The sequence below is a fragment of the Sorex araneus genome, chromosome 6 (genome assembly GCF_027595985.1).
Source record: "Sorex araneus isolate mSorAra2 chromosome 6, mSorAra2.pri, whole genome shotgun sequence".
In the NCBI taxonomy this organism is placed as follows: domain Eukaryota; kingdom Metazoa; phylum Chordata; class Mammalia; order Eulipotyphla; family Soricidae; genus Sorex; species Sorex araneus.
In genome coordinates this window covers 101,934,555-101,951,921 of record NC_073307.1, presented here as the reverse complement: position 1 = coordinate 101,951,921, position 17,367 = coordinate 101,934,555, and the positions used below count along the sequence as shown (strand labels likewise).

At 58.4% G+C, this 17,367-nt stretch overlaps 2 protein-coding genes across 3 annotated transcripts in view; both read right to left on the bottom strand.

The window, feature by feature from the left end:
* ARAP1 (ArfGAP with RhoGAP domain, ankyrin repeat and PH domain 1) overlaps positions 1–1,383 on the bottom strand; it is a 56,636-nt gene extending 55,253 nt beyond the window's left edge. For both annotated transcript variants that reach the window (XM_055142963.1, XM_055142964.1), the window contains exon 1: positions 1,272–1,383. The gene's annotated coding sequence lies outside the window, so the exon portion shown is untranslated. The remainder of the gene's footprint in view (positions 1–1,271) is intronic.
* Positions 1,384–2,893: 1,510 nt separating this feature from the next.
* STARD10 (StAR related lipid transfer domain containing 10) overlaps positions 2,894–17,367 on the bottom strand; it is a 28,211-nt gene continuing 13,737 nt past the window's right edge. Inside the window, exons 3-7 of the mRNA XM_055142045.1 lie at positions 7,321–7,468; positions 6,532–6,635; positions 5,868–5,985; positions 3,704–3,756; positions 2,894–3,361 (exon numbers count right to left, since the gene is read on the bottom strand). Of these exons, the coding sequence (XP_054998020.1) occupies positions 3,116–3,361; positions 3,704–3,756; positions 5,868–5,985; positions 6,532–6,635; positions 7,321–7,468 (669 nt within the window). The 3' untranslated portion in view covers positions 2,894–3,115. The remainder of the gene's footprint in view (positions 3,362–3,703; positions 3,757–5,867; positions 5,986–6,531; positions 6,636–7,320; positions 7,469–17,367) is intronic.

The following is a 17,367-nucleotide window of genomic DNA, read 5'->3' as shown; positions in this document are numbered from 1 at the left end:
TCCCCTGGGAGATTCAACAGGGAGGAGAGTGGTAAGTAGGCAGGGAAAGTAGCCTGCAAGGAGAGTGGGAAGCACGGCTGGGGCCCCAGGGGTAGGGGGTGGGGGGTGCCGCTGGGGCTGCAATGAATCTGGGGCCAATGTGGGCTGTGGGGGTGGGGGGCAGCCTGGGACGTCCTGCTGCTACCCCATGTCAATGAGCAATCCGCAAATGGGTGGGGGGGTCTGTCCTGAGGCTGTGATCTGGGCAATCCCCTGTCAGGCCTGGCCCGGCAGGGGAGCTGGGGGTGAATTCTCTCTAAAGCGGGCACTCTAAATCTGTCTTCCTGCCACATCCAACTCCCATACCTCAACAAGAGGGAGTCCCTGCCCTTACCCTGGTGAATTACCACCTCCCCAGTCACCTCCCCGACCCCAGCATCTCTCAGTGCTAGCCCCTCATTCCCTCTGGACCTGCCTGCACCCGTCCCCCTGGCGCGGGGCTCCGTCTGCCCTATAATGAACGAGCCTGCTGGGAGGCCTCCCCTAGACCTGCTCTCCAGGGTACCCGTCGGGGGGGGGGGGGGGGCCCAGGACGCGGTCAAACCCTTCCCAGACGGCCGATCCCCACCTGCGAAGCTCCCCCAAGTCTCCCCAGGCTTCAGGGCAAGGGGCGCATGCGACAGAGGCCAGACTGCGAGGGCTCCAAAGCAGAACTCGCGAGCACCACCCCACCCTGCCCCTACCCCCAGGGCCGGACCCCTGCCTCCCGCGCCCCAGGCTGCTTCCCAAGCCGGCCCTCGCCCTTCCCCACCACCCAGCGCCGGCTCGACCCCGTTCTGTGAACACACTTCCTCTTCCCCAGCAACTGGGCCAGGTAGGGGCTCTTGGGAGGCCATGCCCCCCTTTACCGAGGGGGACCGGCGGCGCAGAGACCGGAAGTCATCTGCCCAAGGTCAGCGAAGCCGCAGGTGCAGATACCCGGTCCTGTGAACTTGCGGAGCTGCACCCGTCGAGCGCTCAACCGGTGGGAGGAGAAGAGCAAGCTTCCCGGCGCCCGTCACCTTCCCGGCGAGGCGCTGATGTGCCGCCCCGACGTCAGGGGGCGACCCCCCAGCCGGGAAACAGACCCCCCCCCCCACCCCCGAGCACGGCGACGGGGCCACGGAAGTCGACGCCGGGCGCGGAGTCGAGTGCCCGCGCGGCCTCGGCGTTCCCTTCTGCGAAATGGGGAAATTCGGGCCACACCTGCCCCACGGGCCGCGCGTCCAGGTGGCTCCGGCCGCGGCACTGACCTGTCCGGAGCGAAGACTCCTCGCGGGGTCCCGGGGTCGCCGGGGAATCACGCCGCCGCTGCCAACTCGCGGCCACAGGCCGGGCGCGCCCACCCCGCCGGGCGCTTCCGCCAACCCCACGTGACGCCCCGGGAGGGGAGGGCGGGGCCACGAGCGGCCACGCCCCCGCCGGCCCCGCCCCGCCCGCCCGCCGTGCGGACCCGTGCCGCGGCGGCGCCTCTCTCGCGTCCCCCTCGGGCTGGCCGGCCCCACCCCCCGCTTCTCTCCCAACTCTCTTCCTGAGTCTCCCGGCCTCTTGTCACCCCCTCTTGGCGGCTCTGCTCCAGGGAGTCACAACACACAGTCAGGGGCTCTATCCCCCGAGGGCGGTAAGGTGTGGGGAGTTGGACTTGGAATGATCGAGACCCCCCCCCACCTCCTCCCGAAGTCCTTCCCTCCTCATCTCGTCCTGGGAGAAGAGTACCCTCCCTCCTGGGCCCACACCTCTCACCGACGGGCTGATAGAGGGAGTTGCACCTGTTAATGGAGCCCCCAGACACTCTGGGTGAGAGTCCTGCACCCAGACAGACACCATCGCTGGCCCGGAGAAGGGCAGACCCCAACTATCCCGCAAGCTCACTCCCATACAGAGCAGGTGGGGTCTGGTGGAATGAGGATTAGCAAAAATCCTGAACGCCACGTCAGGGACCCTTCCTTCTCTGTACTCCTACTCCCCCCTATGCCTGACAGTTCTCAGCATGGGAGAGCAGGCGGGGTACACTGATTTTGGAAGGTGCTCATTTGTCTCCAGAACTTCCCAGTCCCAAATTCACATGGGGGGGGGGGGTCTGGAGCGATAGCACAACGGATAGGGCGTTTGCCTTGCACGCGGTCGACCGGAGTTCGATTCCCAGCATCCCATATGGTCCCCTAAGCACCGCCAGGGGTGATTCCTGAGTGCAGAGCAAGGAGTAACACCTGTGCATTACCGGTGTGACCCAAAAAGAAAAAAAATCACATGGGGTATAAAATCACTGGAGAGAGGCAGAGGGGGGAACTCTAGGGTTCAAAGCTGCCAGTTAAACAAGGACCAGGGCACGGGTATCTGACCACAGCAAGGGACTAAGACACACACACACCCGTGCCCTATTTGTTAATACAGGACTGAAGCCTTCAGAATGACCTAGAGGGTCCGGAGATATGGCTGAGTGTACAGGACTCGGCTTGCATGAGTCCGTGGGCTTGATTCTTCCAAGAAACAAAACGAAAGAAGGGCTTGAATTACTGCTCCCAGTCCTGCCATGGCACTAGAGTTGACTCCCCCAACCTCTTTACTGGGAACAAGCTGAACCCCACTTCCAGTCCTGTGCACTATGACCCAGGACCCCTCCCTTTCCGTTCTTCAGTGACAGGAGTGTTGGTTCCGCCTCCTGGACCAAGGGTCAGGAGCTGACACAGCAGAACCCCATCCACTGCACCGGGGCCAGAACGGCCTCCTTAGACAATGCAAGGTCACCCCCACCGCCTGAGCAGAGCGTGGAGTGAACACACCACAAAGAGTGCGAAGGGAATACACCGTGGGCAGAAATAAGAGTGACCCAAACCCCAGTTCCACGAGGGGAAATAAAAGACAAAATCAACAATAAAGTTAACAAAATGAACTTTTCCAAAAGGGCACAGCGAAGAGCCGGCTGAGGCTGTGGGATCGTTTATTCCGGGTTGTGTCCAGCCACAACGCGGCGCCAGCCTGGACAGGAGCCCAGGGTCCCCCCGGAGGCGCAGGTTGGGGGAGGGGAGAAAGCCGGGCGGGTTCACCGCTCCGGGGCTCTGCCCTGTCTGTCTCGGTCCCTGCCGTGGTGCAGGGCTCAGGTGAGCGAGGTGTCGTCGTCACTGCCCTCGCCACCTGCACCCCCCACGCGCTCCTCCTTGCTCTCCGCCACCGCGCTCTCATCGATGTTCTCCAGCGAGTCCGCGTGTTGCACCGACAGCTCCGACAGCGCCAGGCTCGGCAAGGGGCTCTGCTCCGGGTGTAGCCAGGGCTTGTAGTGCGGCTGGTGCTTCTGCTTCCACTCGGGGTACTTGACGCACGCCTTGTACATCTTCTTCATGGCCTGGGAGCCCGCGGCATGGCCGGAGTCAGGATTGAACAGGTCAAGAAACGAGGAGCAGGGGACTAGGGCTCCCCCGGTTCTCCGCCAACTCAGCTGCCCAGCCTGCCGGGGTTCCCAACTCGGCCCTGGGTTCTAACCCCTCCCCTGGGCTCTGGCCACGCCCCCGAGGCCAAAGCCCGCCTCTCGTCCTAGCCACGCCCCACTTCTACTCCGTCCCTTGGCTAGCCACGCCCCTACCCTAGCCACGCCCTCATGCCCCAGCTCCTAGCCGTCCGCTCCGCCTCCACCCAGAAACTCTTCTGGGCTTCCACACCCCACCCAGTCTCGGGAGTCTCCACTCACCTTGGGAGCCAGGAACTGAGAAGATTTATTCACCACCCACTTGGGTAAGGAGCCTGTGAGGGCAGGGAAGGGAGTGAGGACAGAAGGAAGGTGGGGCGTCTGGAAGCCAGCCCCCAGCCCCAGCCGGGGAGGACAGCCCTCGTTCCTGGGGGAGGGGGCCCTGGGAGACAGCCTCGGTCTGACTCTGTTGGCCTCGCTCTCTTTCCACCAAAGTCCACGGGCTCAAAGCTGTTTCCTCCGTGCCCCACTCCACTCCCCACTTTGCTAGGTCCCAAAGGACATAGAAGAAAACCACAGGGTCCCTGCGGATCCCAGGCTGCGTGTGGGTTGCAGTTCTAACCCTCGAGGTCCACCCCCGCTGTCAACGCTGACATCCTCTGTCCAGGCCAAGCCTTCAACAATACCCCCGGGGCCAGCACTCCTCTGTCCCCTGCCCTAGGAAGCCTGTCTGACCTCAGGGGCATCTGAACCGAGACCCCAGCCTGCTCTGCCCTGAAATACACAGCCCGCTTGTCCACCTTTTTATTCCCACGTGTCCTCTGGCACTCCACACTCTCAATCTGGGTGGGCGCTGAAGACAGGAGTACGGAGATAAGGCATTTGCCTTGCATACACCACACCTCCAGCAACCCACGTTTGAATCCCTGGCACTATCTATGGTCCGCCCTAAGCACAGCCCCAGTCACTCATGAGCAGAGAGCCAAGAATAGCCCCTGAGCAGCACTGGTTATGACCCCAAGACCAAAACTGATACATAAGAATGCTCAGGGTGGCTGTACAGGTGTGAGCCAAGTACCGTGCCTAGTAATGCTCTGTTCATCTGTCCTTCCATCCACTCACTCCACAGTGCCAGCCCTGGGGACTGTCTGAGGGGTCTCAAGAGTGTGGCAACTGCCCACAGGAGTGGGCCCACGGAGCCTGGAGTGAGTGCCATCCTGGGTCTCAAGGACAGGGAGGTGACATCCGGAGCAGCCCGAGAGGGTGCATTGGGAGGTATTTCTAGGCTGCACTAGAAATAGGTGTGAGAAGGCCTGGAAGAGTCCTCACTGTCTAGCATGAGATTCTTACCCCCACAGGAGTCAGGCATATAGAAGCAGTTTAGAAAACTGTTTCTGGTGAGTGGGCTGGCCAGACAAGGGGGCTAAGTGGGAAGAGAATTCGATTCCGAAGCTATCCAGGAGCAGAATCAAAAAGAATCAGAGTTGCAAGAGACAGAGTACACGGTTAAGGCCTTGCATGCGTCTGACTGGGTTCGATCTCTGGCATCATATATGGTCTCCTGAACACTGCCAGGAGTGATCCCTGAGCACAGAGCCAGGAGTAGCCCCTGAGCATTGCCAGGAGTGGCCCCAAAGAGTCAAGGGCCATGTTTGTGGAGTGAAGAGGAGAGCTGCCTAGCAAGAACTTATTGTTCTTGCCCTGGGTCGGAGCAAGAGGCAGAGACACAGGTGCAGGGCCAAGCCTGGTGGGAGACGGTGAGGATCTCAGCCAAGGATGCGGGGACCGAGTCTCAAGATCAAAATATTATCCCGAGGGAGCTGCCCAGGAGGCCTGTGACTGCTGGGCCTGGAACAGCAGAGTGGGTGATGTGGTCCTCAGACCAGTGACATCCTAGACTGGGTCTTCCCAAAGGCATAGGAGGACTGGGACTGGAGCGATAGCACAGCGGGTAGTGTGTTTGCCTTACACAAGGCTGATCCGGGTTCGATTCCCAGGACCACATATAGTCCCCCGAGCACCGCTGGGATTAATTCCTGAGTGTAGAGCCAGGAATAACCTCTGAGCATCACCGGGTGTGACCCAAAAAGCAAAAAAAAAAAAAAAGAAAAGAAAAGAAAAGAAAGGGTAGGAGGACTAAGACTTGGAAACCGCAGCCTCTAGATGGGCCCAGAATGTGAGCCAGGAGCATGGAAGCAGCCAGTGAGCAGGGAGCAGGCCAGAGAAAGGGGGTCAGGTGGATAGCTTGGGCTCTTTTGGGGTGTGGCACTGACATCCTGGCCCTGCATCAGACCACTGGGAAGTCGCAGTTCAAACACTGTTAGTGCCCCCACATACATAAAACTGCTCCTCGAGGAGGCCCTGCTGACTCCCAAGTCGATCAAGCCCATCTCCAGTGGCACAGGGCAGGGTCCTGCCTAGCTAGGCTGTGAGGCCAGGCCCTCACCTTTGGGGTCCACCTGAGCCAGGTAGGTGATGACGCAGCTCTTGGGCCCCGTGCTCTGGATGAGGTAGCCCGTCTGGATGGACACGGCTCGGACCAAGTCTTTCCGAGGCGGGTATTTCTGGGGATGGAAGGTATAAGGAGATGAGACATGGGAGGGGAAGTGGGGTGTCTGTGGGTACACGCACATAGCACACATATGCGCACACACACATACGTGCATATGTGCATTGACACAGTTTCCACCCCCATTGAAGGTCTCATGGGGGAAAGGAGAGGAAGCAGGACTCAGACCAGGGCCAGGTGGTTGTCACCTCCCTTAAGCTTGTCCTGCTTTCCTGGGGAAGGTTTAGGAGCACACAGAGGGGCACCTGCATTCACACCCTCACCCTGGCCGGCTGCTCCTGAGCCCACCCTACCTGCATGGCGGTCAAGTGGCCCTGCCGCAGAGGGCACAGTGCTCCATCTCTCACCTCTCGAACACCCCGTCCCCGGCCAGCATACTGGCCCACCGTGGGGGCCCCGAGACCCTGTCCTCATGGGTTTGAGAGCCCCCGTGTTGGGGGAGGGGGAGTCTCATCATTCGCACTGTGGAGGGAGGAATCGGGGTGTTCTCCCCATGCCAGCCTGGCCAGCCCCGCAGGGAGGGGCAGGCAGCGCGACTCACGGGATGCTTGACTGAGTAGTTCATAATGATGTAATCGGTGCCCATGGGCAGCCAGGAGCGCAGGGTAATGACGTCGCGGTTCTTCAGGGGCTTTGGACACCTCCCTGTGGAGGGCAAGTGACAGGTCAGATCCTGCCTGCTTGCCTGCCTGGAAGGGAGCTGCCAGGCAGAGAGATGCAGGGACGCCTTCATAACTGCCAGCTCTGCATGCCCAGCAGGCACCCTCCCGGGAGGGACAGACAGTTCTCTCCCTTCCCATCTCTGCCCCGCCCCTCCTTGCCATGTCCCCTGCCCTTCTTTTGCTGGCCTGGCCAGTTGTGTTGTGTTGTTTTGTTTTGTTTTTCAGGCGGGGGGGGGGTGGAGCCAGATGTAATCTGTTTGGGGGCCACACCAGGTGGTGCTAAGAGCTTACTCCTGACTCCGTGCTCTGGCAGGGCTCAGGAGAGCATATGCAGTGCCAGGTGGATTGCATGCAAGGCAAACGCCCTACCTGCTGAACTGTCTTTCCAGCCCGAGCTTGGCTGGTAGCGATGTGAATGTACGCACGCGCGCGCGCGCGCGCGTGTGTGTGTGTGTGTGTGTGTGTGTGTGTGTGTGTGTGAGAAAGAGAGAGAGAGAGAGAGAGAGAGAGAGAGAGAGAGAGAGAGAGAGAGAGCCAGGGCAGCCAGACTGCATTCCCGGCCACAGAGTGTTGGAGTGTGAGGGCGAGAGGACCAGCCAGTGCAGAGGGAAGGCAGGAGGCCTGGACAGAGGTGGGGGGGGCAGGGGCAGGCGCTGGTGCCCGCTCACAAGAGTAGTAGCCCACGTCCGCGTTGACTGTCAAGCGAGCAATGTCGAAAGTCTCAATGACGTTGCTGTCCCATTTCTTTCGGTACTCAATGTCGTGTAGGACGTCGTAGAGGGTCTCGGCAGGCACGTCGCGGCACTCCATCCGGCACTGCAGACAGACACACAGTTGTCAGGGACACACGGCACAGAGGTCGGAGGGCCGGAGGGATGACAGGAAAGTGGAGAGAGGGCGGACAACAGGGGGGCTCGGGGAGCTCTGGCCACAAGTCCTGCCCGAGGCTCCAGAAGCTGCCTGAGCCAGAACCCAGGGAGCCCCTGTACTCAGCACCACCTCCCTGTGCTCAGCCCTCCCAGACTCTCCCCTCACCCCGTACCCTCCCCTCTCTCTGCGCTTCTCCAGACTTGTACCCTGAGAACTTCGTGGGTAGAGAGCCCGTTTCTGGGTACATGTTCAATGACAGCACAAATGAACAGCAACAGCAAAAGCCTAAATGGATGATGTTTTTCCCTCCAGGGTATGTATCACCTGGTCAGAATTTGTTCTTTCTTATTTATTGATTTATTTATTTTTGCGATGCCAGAGTGTCACACATGCCAGGCAAATGCTCCACCATTAAGCAGTATCTCTGATCCCCCTTCCCTTTATGCTGTCCTTGTTTTTCTCTTCATTCAATGAACATTTCCAGATTTATTTCTTTTTATTATCCTGCAGAGAGAGTCTCTTGCCCATGTGCCCGGTGTCTTCCCCGGGGGCCCCTCGGAGGGAATGGGCTCCAGCTTCCCTCCCCGCCCCGAGCAGAGCTCCCATGGCTGAAGGCCTCCAGAGCCTAGCCACAGCCATGCTCAAGGCCCCTCTCCACACGTTCAGACGAGCCTCACGCATGAAGGAACTGGCAGAGGAACCCAGGTATGTGGGACCTGGGGCTGAGACCTCCAAGCCTGCTTGCATGGGGACTGGGCCTCTTCTGCCCAGATTTCCCACCTTCCAGTAGCTAGGCAGTCACACCCAGGGACTGCCCCCGGCGCCGTGGAATCCCATCAATGGCCAATATCCAGAGACTTAAAAGCAAGCTCCCGGAAGTGCATGGTGGCTTCTCAGCCACATGATATCTTAGAGCCTACTTCTCCCTGTGGAAGAAACTGGCAAGCTACCGAGAGTTTCCTGCCCACATGGGAGAGCCTCGCAAACTCCCCATGGTGTATTCATATGCCAAAACCAGTAACAAACTGGGTATCATTCCCCTGACCCTGAAAGAGCCTTCAATGCGGCATCTTTGGGAAGGACGAGTAGAGAGAGGCTTCTAAAATCTCAGGGCTAGGACGAATGGAGACATTACTGAGACCACTCAAGAAATTCGACAATCAACGGGATAATGATAATGATGATGATGAAGATTATCCTGTTCTCAGAGAGGTTCCCAACTGTAAGGGGAAAAAAATAGCTACTGGTGCCTTTTCTACTTAACCCTCATAACAGCTCTGCAGGGCAAGAAATCCATGGAGGAACTTGAGGGTACAGATGTTAAGTCGCTTGCCTGAGGTCACTCAACTGGAAAACAGCAGCACTGGGAGTGAATGCAAGTCACACATATGGAAAGGAAGTGAAAACAAGACCGAGCTCCCCTAGCTTTGTACTGAGCAAGATGAAATGCAGCCTGTGAACTTGTTCTGAGATTTGTTTTCCTTCTTGTGTGAGCGCTCAAACTGCCCCTCAGCAAATGAATCAATCTTCATGGGTCATTCATTTATTTACAGTTTATTTGGGGGGGCCACACCTGGCAGTGCTCAAGGCTTACCCCTGACCGTGTTCAGGGGTCACTCCTGGTGGTGACTGGGGTGCTATGGGGTGTGGGGATAGAACATGGGTCAGCCATATGTGAGGCAAGCACCTTACCTCTGTTCTAGCTCTCTTGCCCTTCTTGGGTCATGTATAAGGTCTTCAACACGGGGCATTCACCTGGTAGTCAGGGAACTTCGTGTTTTGTTTTACTTTGAACAAAGAAGGAGATGCCTGGATGTAGCCATGTGGGGCAGGAATCATGCTGGCTCCCCCAGCCTTGCGTAAGGCCTTGGTAGGACGAATGGGAGCTCAGGGCACCAGTGGCTACCTCTCAAACATTCTCAGCGCCCAGGACTCAGCAAGCCCCGGTCTTTGTTCACCCTTTAGCAGAAAATGCAAGGGACAAGAGAACCAGCTAAAGGACACCAAAACAATACGATCTCTGCAGGCCAAGCCAGGTCAGGACACCAGCTGCAGGGCTGGGCCACCGTGTCCTCTGCGGCCCGTGAGGGAGGGACCAGGCCAGCCTGGCTGACAAAACACTGTGAAATAAAAGGAGCGGCTTGGACACAACAGCTTTTAAGGACGTAGCTGGGACAGATGGAGAAATGCGCATATGGTCTGAGTATCAGCTGCGTTGAAAATGTACTAAAACAAAACTCGAGGTGGCTGGCTGCAAACAAAGTAGGTTGCGAAACAGAATGTACAGAGTCATTTCTTGGTTTCCTTGCTGCAGTTCGTGTTTCTTGTTTTCTACAGTGTACAGGGCTGCTTCTGCAATCATGGGGAAAACATAAAAAACAACCCTTCAACGTAAAGGCCCCTGAGGTTCTGCGGGGACCACGATCCATGCCAGCCAGGCGCTCTGCCACGGCCATCCACCGTCCACCACAGCACTACCAGGACAGTTTCACGACACTCCAGCCTGCAGACACCTGCAGGACCCAAGCCAGTTGTCCTCCCTCTACCCTCTTCTCTGTGAGGGGATGTGAGGAGCCCAGCCCCGGACCATCCCCCAGCTCCAGCCCGTGTCCCACACCTGAGGCTGTGTCCGTGAGAGCCAGTTGAGGGAGATCAGTGGAAGTAGGAAGGAGGCAGTGGGGATACAGAGGTGGTCAGCTGTGCCAGGGGAAGTGGAAGCATCGGGCTTCCTGGAGAGGTTCAGTCTGGAAGGTGGGTGTCCACCTGCAGGTCCTGGTAGTGAGAACACGTGGGGCAGAGGCAGAGGGAGGACACCCAGAGAACGGCCACAGGGAAACTGTGGGCAGCCCCTCTGCTGCCTGATATCAGAGTGTGTGTGTGTGTGTGTGTGTGTGTGTGTGTGTGTGTGTGTGTGTGTGTGTGTGTGTGTGTGTAGAATCACACCCATCAGGGCTCAGTGATCACTCCATGCAGTGTTGGGGGACCAGGTAGGGTGTGCAGGACAAATGCCTTAACCCCTACTCTACCTCTCTGGCCCCAAGACTGAACATCTGATTGTTTCAGAAAGAAAGGAAGTTCCCAGCGAGAACGGACCTTGCCCAGTGCAGACAGGAGCTAGCCCTAGGCTCACTGGCTCCAGGACCCATTGCCCGCAGGTTTGCGGAGGCTTTCTCAAGGGAGAAAGGTCTTGTTGTTGGAGGTCCCACCTAGTGGTGCTTAGGGGATATTCCCTGCACTGACAAATTTGGTACCAGTGATTGCTCCTGGGGTTCTTGAGTGCAAAGTATACACTTCAGCCCTTTGAATTCTGCCGCATACATAGAATCTTCGATGAGGAATAAGGTCTTTACATAGCTTCATGGTAACTTCCAATCAGAAGCTCATTACAGAGAGAGCACGAGTAACTTCACAGTAGAGAAGTCTGGTGGGGACCACTTCGATCAAGTAGTCAAAGTGGAAGTCCCAGCTGGGTGCCTGATCAATAGGACACAAAGCGAATATTCCCATCAAAGAGGAATGATCTGGGGGTGGATCGATAGCACAGCAGGGAGGGCATTTGCCTTGCACACAGCCAACCCGGATTCGATTCCCAGCATCCCATATGGTCCCCTGAGCACCACCAGGAGTAATTCCTGAGTGCATGAGCCAGGAGTAACCCCTGTGCATCGCCGGGTGTGACCCAAAAAGAAAAAAAAAAGAGGAATGATCTCTATCTGAAATTAAGGAAACACCCTCCTCCCCCCCCCCCCCGCCCCCCACACACAGGCCAGAGCCATAGTACAGCGGGGAAGGCATTCGCCTTGCATGCAGATGACCCGGGTTCAATCCTAGGAGTGACCCCTGAGCGCAGAGCCAGGAATAAGCCCTGAGGCCAGTCGGGTGTGGCCCCAAACCAAAGGAAAACAAAAAAGAAGCTGAGCACAGGCTTCGCTTCAGAAGCCCCAGATTCCACCCCAGCACGGCACAGCACGGTCGATCCCCTGAGAACTGCTGGAACAACCCCCGCTAAGCACCACTGGATGTTGTCCCCCACCCCCCAACAAAACCAAAACAAAAAAGAAAATTAGACAAACCCAAAATGAGAGTTAGTTTACAACAAAACTGGTCTCAGTGTCAGGGGTGTGGAAGATCAGGAAAGACTAGTTGGGGCCTCATGAAATTTGAGTAAATGAGTGAGAGTGAAAGTTAGTAAATGAGTGTGAGTGAATTAGTGAGTGAATGAACGAATGAATGAGTGAATTACTGCATGAATGAGTGAGTGAATGAGAGTTGGTGACTGCGTGTGTGTGTGTGTGTGTGTGTATGTGTGTGTGTGTGAGTGTGAATGTTTGAGTGTGTGCCTGCGTGTGTGAACAGGCCAAGGGGGACAGGTCTAGGACGGTGAGAAAAGGCGCAGGGAAGACAGACTGGGGGTGCTGCTGCTGTCAGCATCCACCCCTTCTGCGCAGGGGCTGCGTGGCCAGCCAGGAGCTGCACCTCCACCGCCCCTGGGCCCACATTATCCCTGTCACAAATAGGAGACTCTGGGGATTGAAGATGGAGCGAACTGCCCAGTCATGCAGCGGGCCAGCAGCAAAGCAGGGAGTGAACCTGTCTTCCGGCACTCTGCACCATCCGGGGGGGTGGGGGGCTCGGCAGGAGCAGAACTGAAGCCAAGGCTGGAGGCTGGCTCAGCTCTGTCAAGTCATCAAGCACAGTACCCTAGATGTGTGGGGGGGTGTGGCGTGGCGCGGGCCCCGAGGCACTGCAGAGAATGATCCCAGAGCATGGCCCCTTCCCCCTGTGGACTCCGGGATTAGGTCTGTGGATGTGCCTGGCTCTGAGACTCCCCCGGGGACTGTAGACCAACCACGGCAGAACACGAGGAACCGAAAGAGCCCGAGTCAAAGCTCGGCCTAATGTATTGTTTGACGGGAGGGTTCAGGGGCGGCAACCAGCTCAGTGCTCAAGGGTCGACCTTGAAGGTACTGGGGGGGACCGTATGCAATGCAGGAGACTGAACTGGTGTCAGCCGCTTGGAAGCACCTTAACTCCTATACATCTCTCCAGCCCCTGTGTATCATTTGGGGGCGCAGAGGTGGCCACCATCCAGCAGTGCTCGGGCTTCTGCCCTCAGGGATCACTCCTAGGGGTGCTCAGGAGATCATATGCAGTGCCAGGGATAGACCCCAGATCCTGCAGACAAGCCCCTTACCCATTATACTATCTCTCCAACCCCTTGTATGTTTTTTTTGGGGGGGGGCGTTGGGGCCATACCTGGCTGTGCTCAGGGCTTGCTCTTGGCTCTGTGCTCAGGGATCACTCCTAGGAAGTCTCAGGGGACCGTACAGGGTGCTAGGGATCGAACCCTGACCAGCGATGTGCAGGCAAGTGCCATGCCCGCTGTAATATCTCTCCAGCCCCTTGTGTAACATTTTAAGAGTGAAAACCCTGAAAAGTTTTCCAGGTTGGTGACAGAATTGTGTGTCTATGTGTGTGTGTGTGTGTGTGGTGCTGGGGATGGAACCCAGGACCTCTCACCTGCAAGGCAACTGCTACGCCACAAGCCACCCTCTAGGCTGCCGGCAGACTCTTCGGGAAACAGGCGGCAGCTGGGGAGGTGGGCCCTGGGCTTGGCGGGCACAGCAGGGCGGTAACCGAGACAGGCCTGCAGCCCGTTCCTGAGAGTGTGAGAGTTCCTCCACGTGGCCACCTCCCACGTCACCCTGGCTCCCAGCCTGTCTCCCCACAGACCCCAGGAGGCAGCAGAGCCAGGCCAGGCAGAGGAGAAAATTACATCCCACATTGTTTCTGCTCAGCCAGCCTGCTGCCACACCTGGGCACCAACAAGGTGAAATTCTAAAAGGCTGGGGAGTCCTGTGTCACCTGAGAGGCACCTGCTGGGTGGGGCCATACGAAGACAAGGCAGGGACACAAGTCTTTGTTTTACCCCTCTTGATTCCTGGGTCACACCCAGCAGTGCAGGGAGCCCTGCTTCCAGCATCACCCTCAGGGGTCCTTCCGGGCAGTGCTGGCAGCACAAAGGATGGCATCCAGGCCTCAGCGCTTTGAGCTCGCTCTCCCCCAAGTCATGGTCACTGAGCCCTGGGCACCTCCGTCATTGTGGTCAGTGGCCGGGGAGCCTCTACTGCATGGAAACCAGATGGGAGGAGGGGACTGGGGGGGAGTAGCTCAGTCAAGGAACCAGTCTCAGCTACAGACTCTTTAAGTTTTATTTATTATTATTATTTTGGTGGGCTGGAGCGATAGCACAGCGGTTGGGCGTTCGCCTCTCACACGGCCAACCCGTGTTGGATTCCTCCGCCCTCTCGGAGAGCCTGGCTAGCTACTGAGAGTATCGAGCCCACATGGCAGAGCCTGGCAAGCTACCTGTGCATATTGGATATGCAAAAAACAGTAACAATAAGTCTCTCAATGAGAGACGTTACTGGTGCCTGCTTGAACAAATCGATGAGCAACGGGATGACAGTGACAGTGATAATTTTGGTTGGACTGGAGCAGTAGCACAGCGGGTAGGGCGTTTGCCTTTCATGCAACCAACCTGGGTTCAATTCTTCTGTCCCTCTCGGAGAGCCCGGCAAGCTACCAAGACTATCCTGCCCGCATGGCAGAGCCTGGCAAGCTACCCATAGTGTATTCAATATGCCAAAAACAGTAACAAGTCTCTCAATGGAGACGTTACTGGTGCCTGCTCAAGCAAATCGATGAACAATGGGATGACAGTGCTACAGTGCAGTGCAGTGCTATATTTTGGTTTGGGGGCCACCCCGTCGGTGCTCAGAGGTTACTCCTGGCTCTGCACTTAGGAATTACAGGAGTAATTACAGGCTTGGCGGGGGGGGGGAGACACCAAGATGGGACGCCGGAGATCAAACTAGGTCTGTCACGTGCAAGGCAAATTCTCTACTGGCTGTACCGTTACTCCAGCCCTACAATTTTATTTTATTTTATTTCCGGGGGCGGGGGGGGGGGCGGGGAGATGTAGTGGGTTGGGCAACTCGATAGCTCAGGGTTTACTCCTGGCAGCGCTCGGGAGACCACATGTGATGTTTTGCTGGGCCTCACTATCACTCCAGCTCTAGACTTTAATGCCTAGGGCAGAGCAGGGATGCTGATCTGCAGCCATTTCACAGCTGCAAAAACTGAGGACCAGATAAGTGACGCCAGAGAAACCACAGGCTGAGCCCCCCACTGCTGTGGATCAGAATTCCCCGGATCCCAGCACCCCTGTGCCATGGAGGCTTGGGGATTAGGGACTGGCGGGACCCTGGCAGCTCAGCTCCTGCTCTGGGGTGCCAGGTCCACCTCACCAAGCTTCCTGTCCTCTAATGAAAAATAGGGGATGCTAATGGTCTCCTCACAGAGATGCTGGAATTCCAGGGGGCTGTGTGCACGAGGTGCCTGGGCCATAGAAATCCTCCAAACCCAGTTCCCTGGGGGCGGGGGAGAGACTTCATGGGGCTGGAGCACAGCCCTGGGTTCAGTCCCTGACGCTTCCCCGAGCACACCTGGGGCAGCCCTCGTGGCCGGAGCCCCCAGACCATCAGGCATATGCAGCCCGGCCAGGTACCCCAGGGAGTGCACCCCAGGCCCTCTCTCCCCCAGAGCATCCCGTATGGTTTCAGGGGCACCCCCAGGCAGCCAGCCCCTTCCACTGGACTCACCTCATGTACCACCTTACACGCCGCACCCCAGGGACCTCCTGCCTCACGCTGCTCCCAGCCCTCCCTTCCTCTGTTCCTTCTCTCTGGACTCTCTGAGTGCCAGGCCTACAGTGGGGCCTTGCCCCTATGGGGGGCCAAAGGCTGGGGTCGGGGGAGTGGAAGAACATATGCCTAGCACAGTACACGGCCAAGCTGTGACCCAGGTGGGCCCTGAGCCAGAAGGGGCCCTGTCAAAAATACAAAACAGCAAGTAGAGCATTTGCCTTGCATGCAGCTGGCCTGGGTTCGATCCCCAGCATCCCATATGGTCCCCTGAGCCTGCCAGGAGTGATCAAGGAGTAAGTCCTGAGTACTGCAGGGTATGGCCCAAAACCAAAAAACAGAACGGGAGAAGGACCAGTGGGCCAGAGCACAGGCTATGCATGCCTGAGGCCCAGGTTTGATCCCCGGCTCTGGCCCCTCGAGCACCACGGGGAGGAGTTCTGAGTGCTACCAGGCTGCCCCAAATCCAAAGCTACAAATCATATAAATAATTTCTTTAAGGAGGGGGGAGGGGAGAGAAGGGTAGCGGATCCCCTTGGAGCACTTGCAGAGATGGGGCGGAGCCAGCAGGAAGGGGGAAGAGAGAGTCACTGGGCCTGAAGGCAGAGGCCCTGAGGGCCAGACAGGGGTGCTCCAGGGCTGCTCCAGGGCTGCACACAGGCTGCCCAGGCAGGACGCCCAGGTTGGATCCCCGGCAGTGCACAGTCCCCCAGAGCATCATCGGGAGCGAGCACCAAGCCAGGAGCAGCCCCTGAGCACTCCTGGGTGTGACTGAAAAAGAGAACAAGGGCTGGAAATCCTGAGGGGGGCATTTCCGGCTGAAGGGCCAGTGGCTGAAATCAGGAAGGTCAGAGGTGCCCAGAGTGCAGCTGTTCCCCACCCCCGCCTGCGTTCTCCCCACCCGGTGCTCCTCCAGGGGGCAGGCCCAGGCTCAGGTGGGAGGAAGAAGGCCAGGGGAGCAGAGGAGGTGGTGCTGGGGCACTCGGGAGGGCTGGGCAGGGCAGTGATGGGCAGGTGGGCCCCTGAGTCTCACGCCAAGGCCTCACCCTGAAGGTCCCCGACACCCAGGGGCCCCATGATCTCTTCTGACCCTAGTCTGCACCCCACTCTGCAGGTCACCCTCTGGGAAGCGAAGGCCAGAGGAGGGCAAGGACTCTATTTGCGGGGCTGTGCAGATGGCGCAAGGGCAGCGGCTCCTGTCTGACGAATGCCAGGCTCTGGGTTTGGTCCCCAGCTCTCCATGAGGAAACCCCCCTCGCCCCCGCCCCTGTCCCCACTGGGCCCGATCAGCACCTTATGACCAGGCTCAAGCACGGACCCACCCAGCCAGGTTGGCTGGGAATCCCTGGGAATGACCCCAGGCCCCTCCGCTCCGAACACTCCCTAAGCCAAGCCCTGACCCGGCCCGCAGCCGTGCTGACCGCTCACCGCAGCAGAGAGTTCTGGGAAGGCCAACAGCTAAGCAATCACCCTTTCCCAGCAGAACCAAATTCAGATCTCAGGAAGTGGTCCTGCCCAGCGTGGGGGTGGCGGGAAGGGCACCGCACAGCAGCCACAGCCTACGCCAAAGCCTCAGCCGCAGAACCACTTCCAGTGGACCCCCGCGGGCCTCAGCTTCCTGTCAAGCCACCCCTGCCAGCTGCTAGGGGTGCCCGGCCGCTCTCCGAGCAGACACCAGCCCTTCTCCAGAGTCAGCCCCACTCGGCAGGTGCAACCACTGAGGCCCAGAGAGATCGGTGCTTACAGAGTGCCAGAGCCTGTGCAGGGCCTGGCTGGCCCCACTGAGACAGAGGCACTGCCACAGGGTCTGTCTCATGGTCATGGATTCCAGAGAAAGGAGGAGAGATTAAAAGGAACGACCCCTCCCCCACCCCCACCAGCCGGGATGCGGGCAGCTCCGGAATGGAGCTCCGGGACCCTTCCAGCAAAATCCCCCCACCCCATCCTCCAACTCACTGGGCTCAAAGGCAGGGCCCGGCTGCCCCAAAACTCAGCACTGGTCCACACAGGAAGCCCCTTCTGAGATCCCACTGGCCACTGCACTGCCCCCCCACCTCCCCCTGCCCCAGCCAGATCTCCCAGCAGTCCAGGTGCTGAGAATCTCCCCTCAGAGAGGGGCTGGGGGAGGCACGAGGGCTG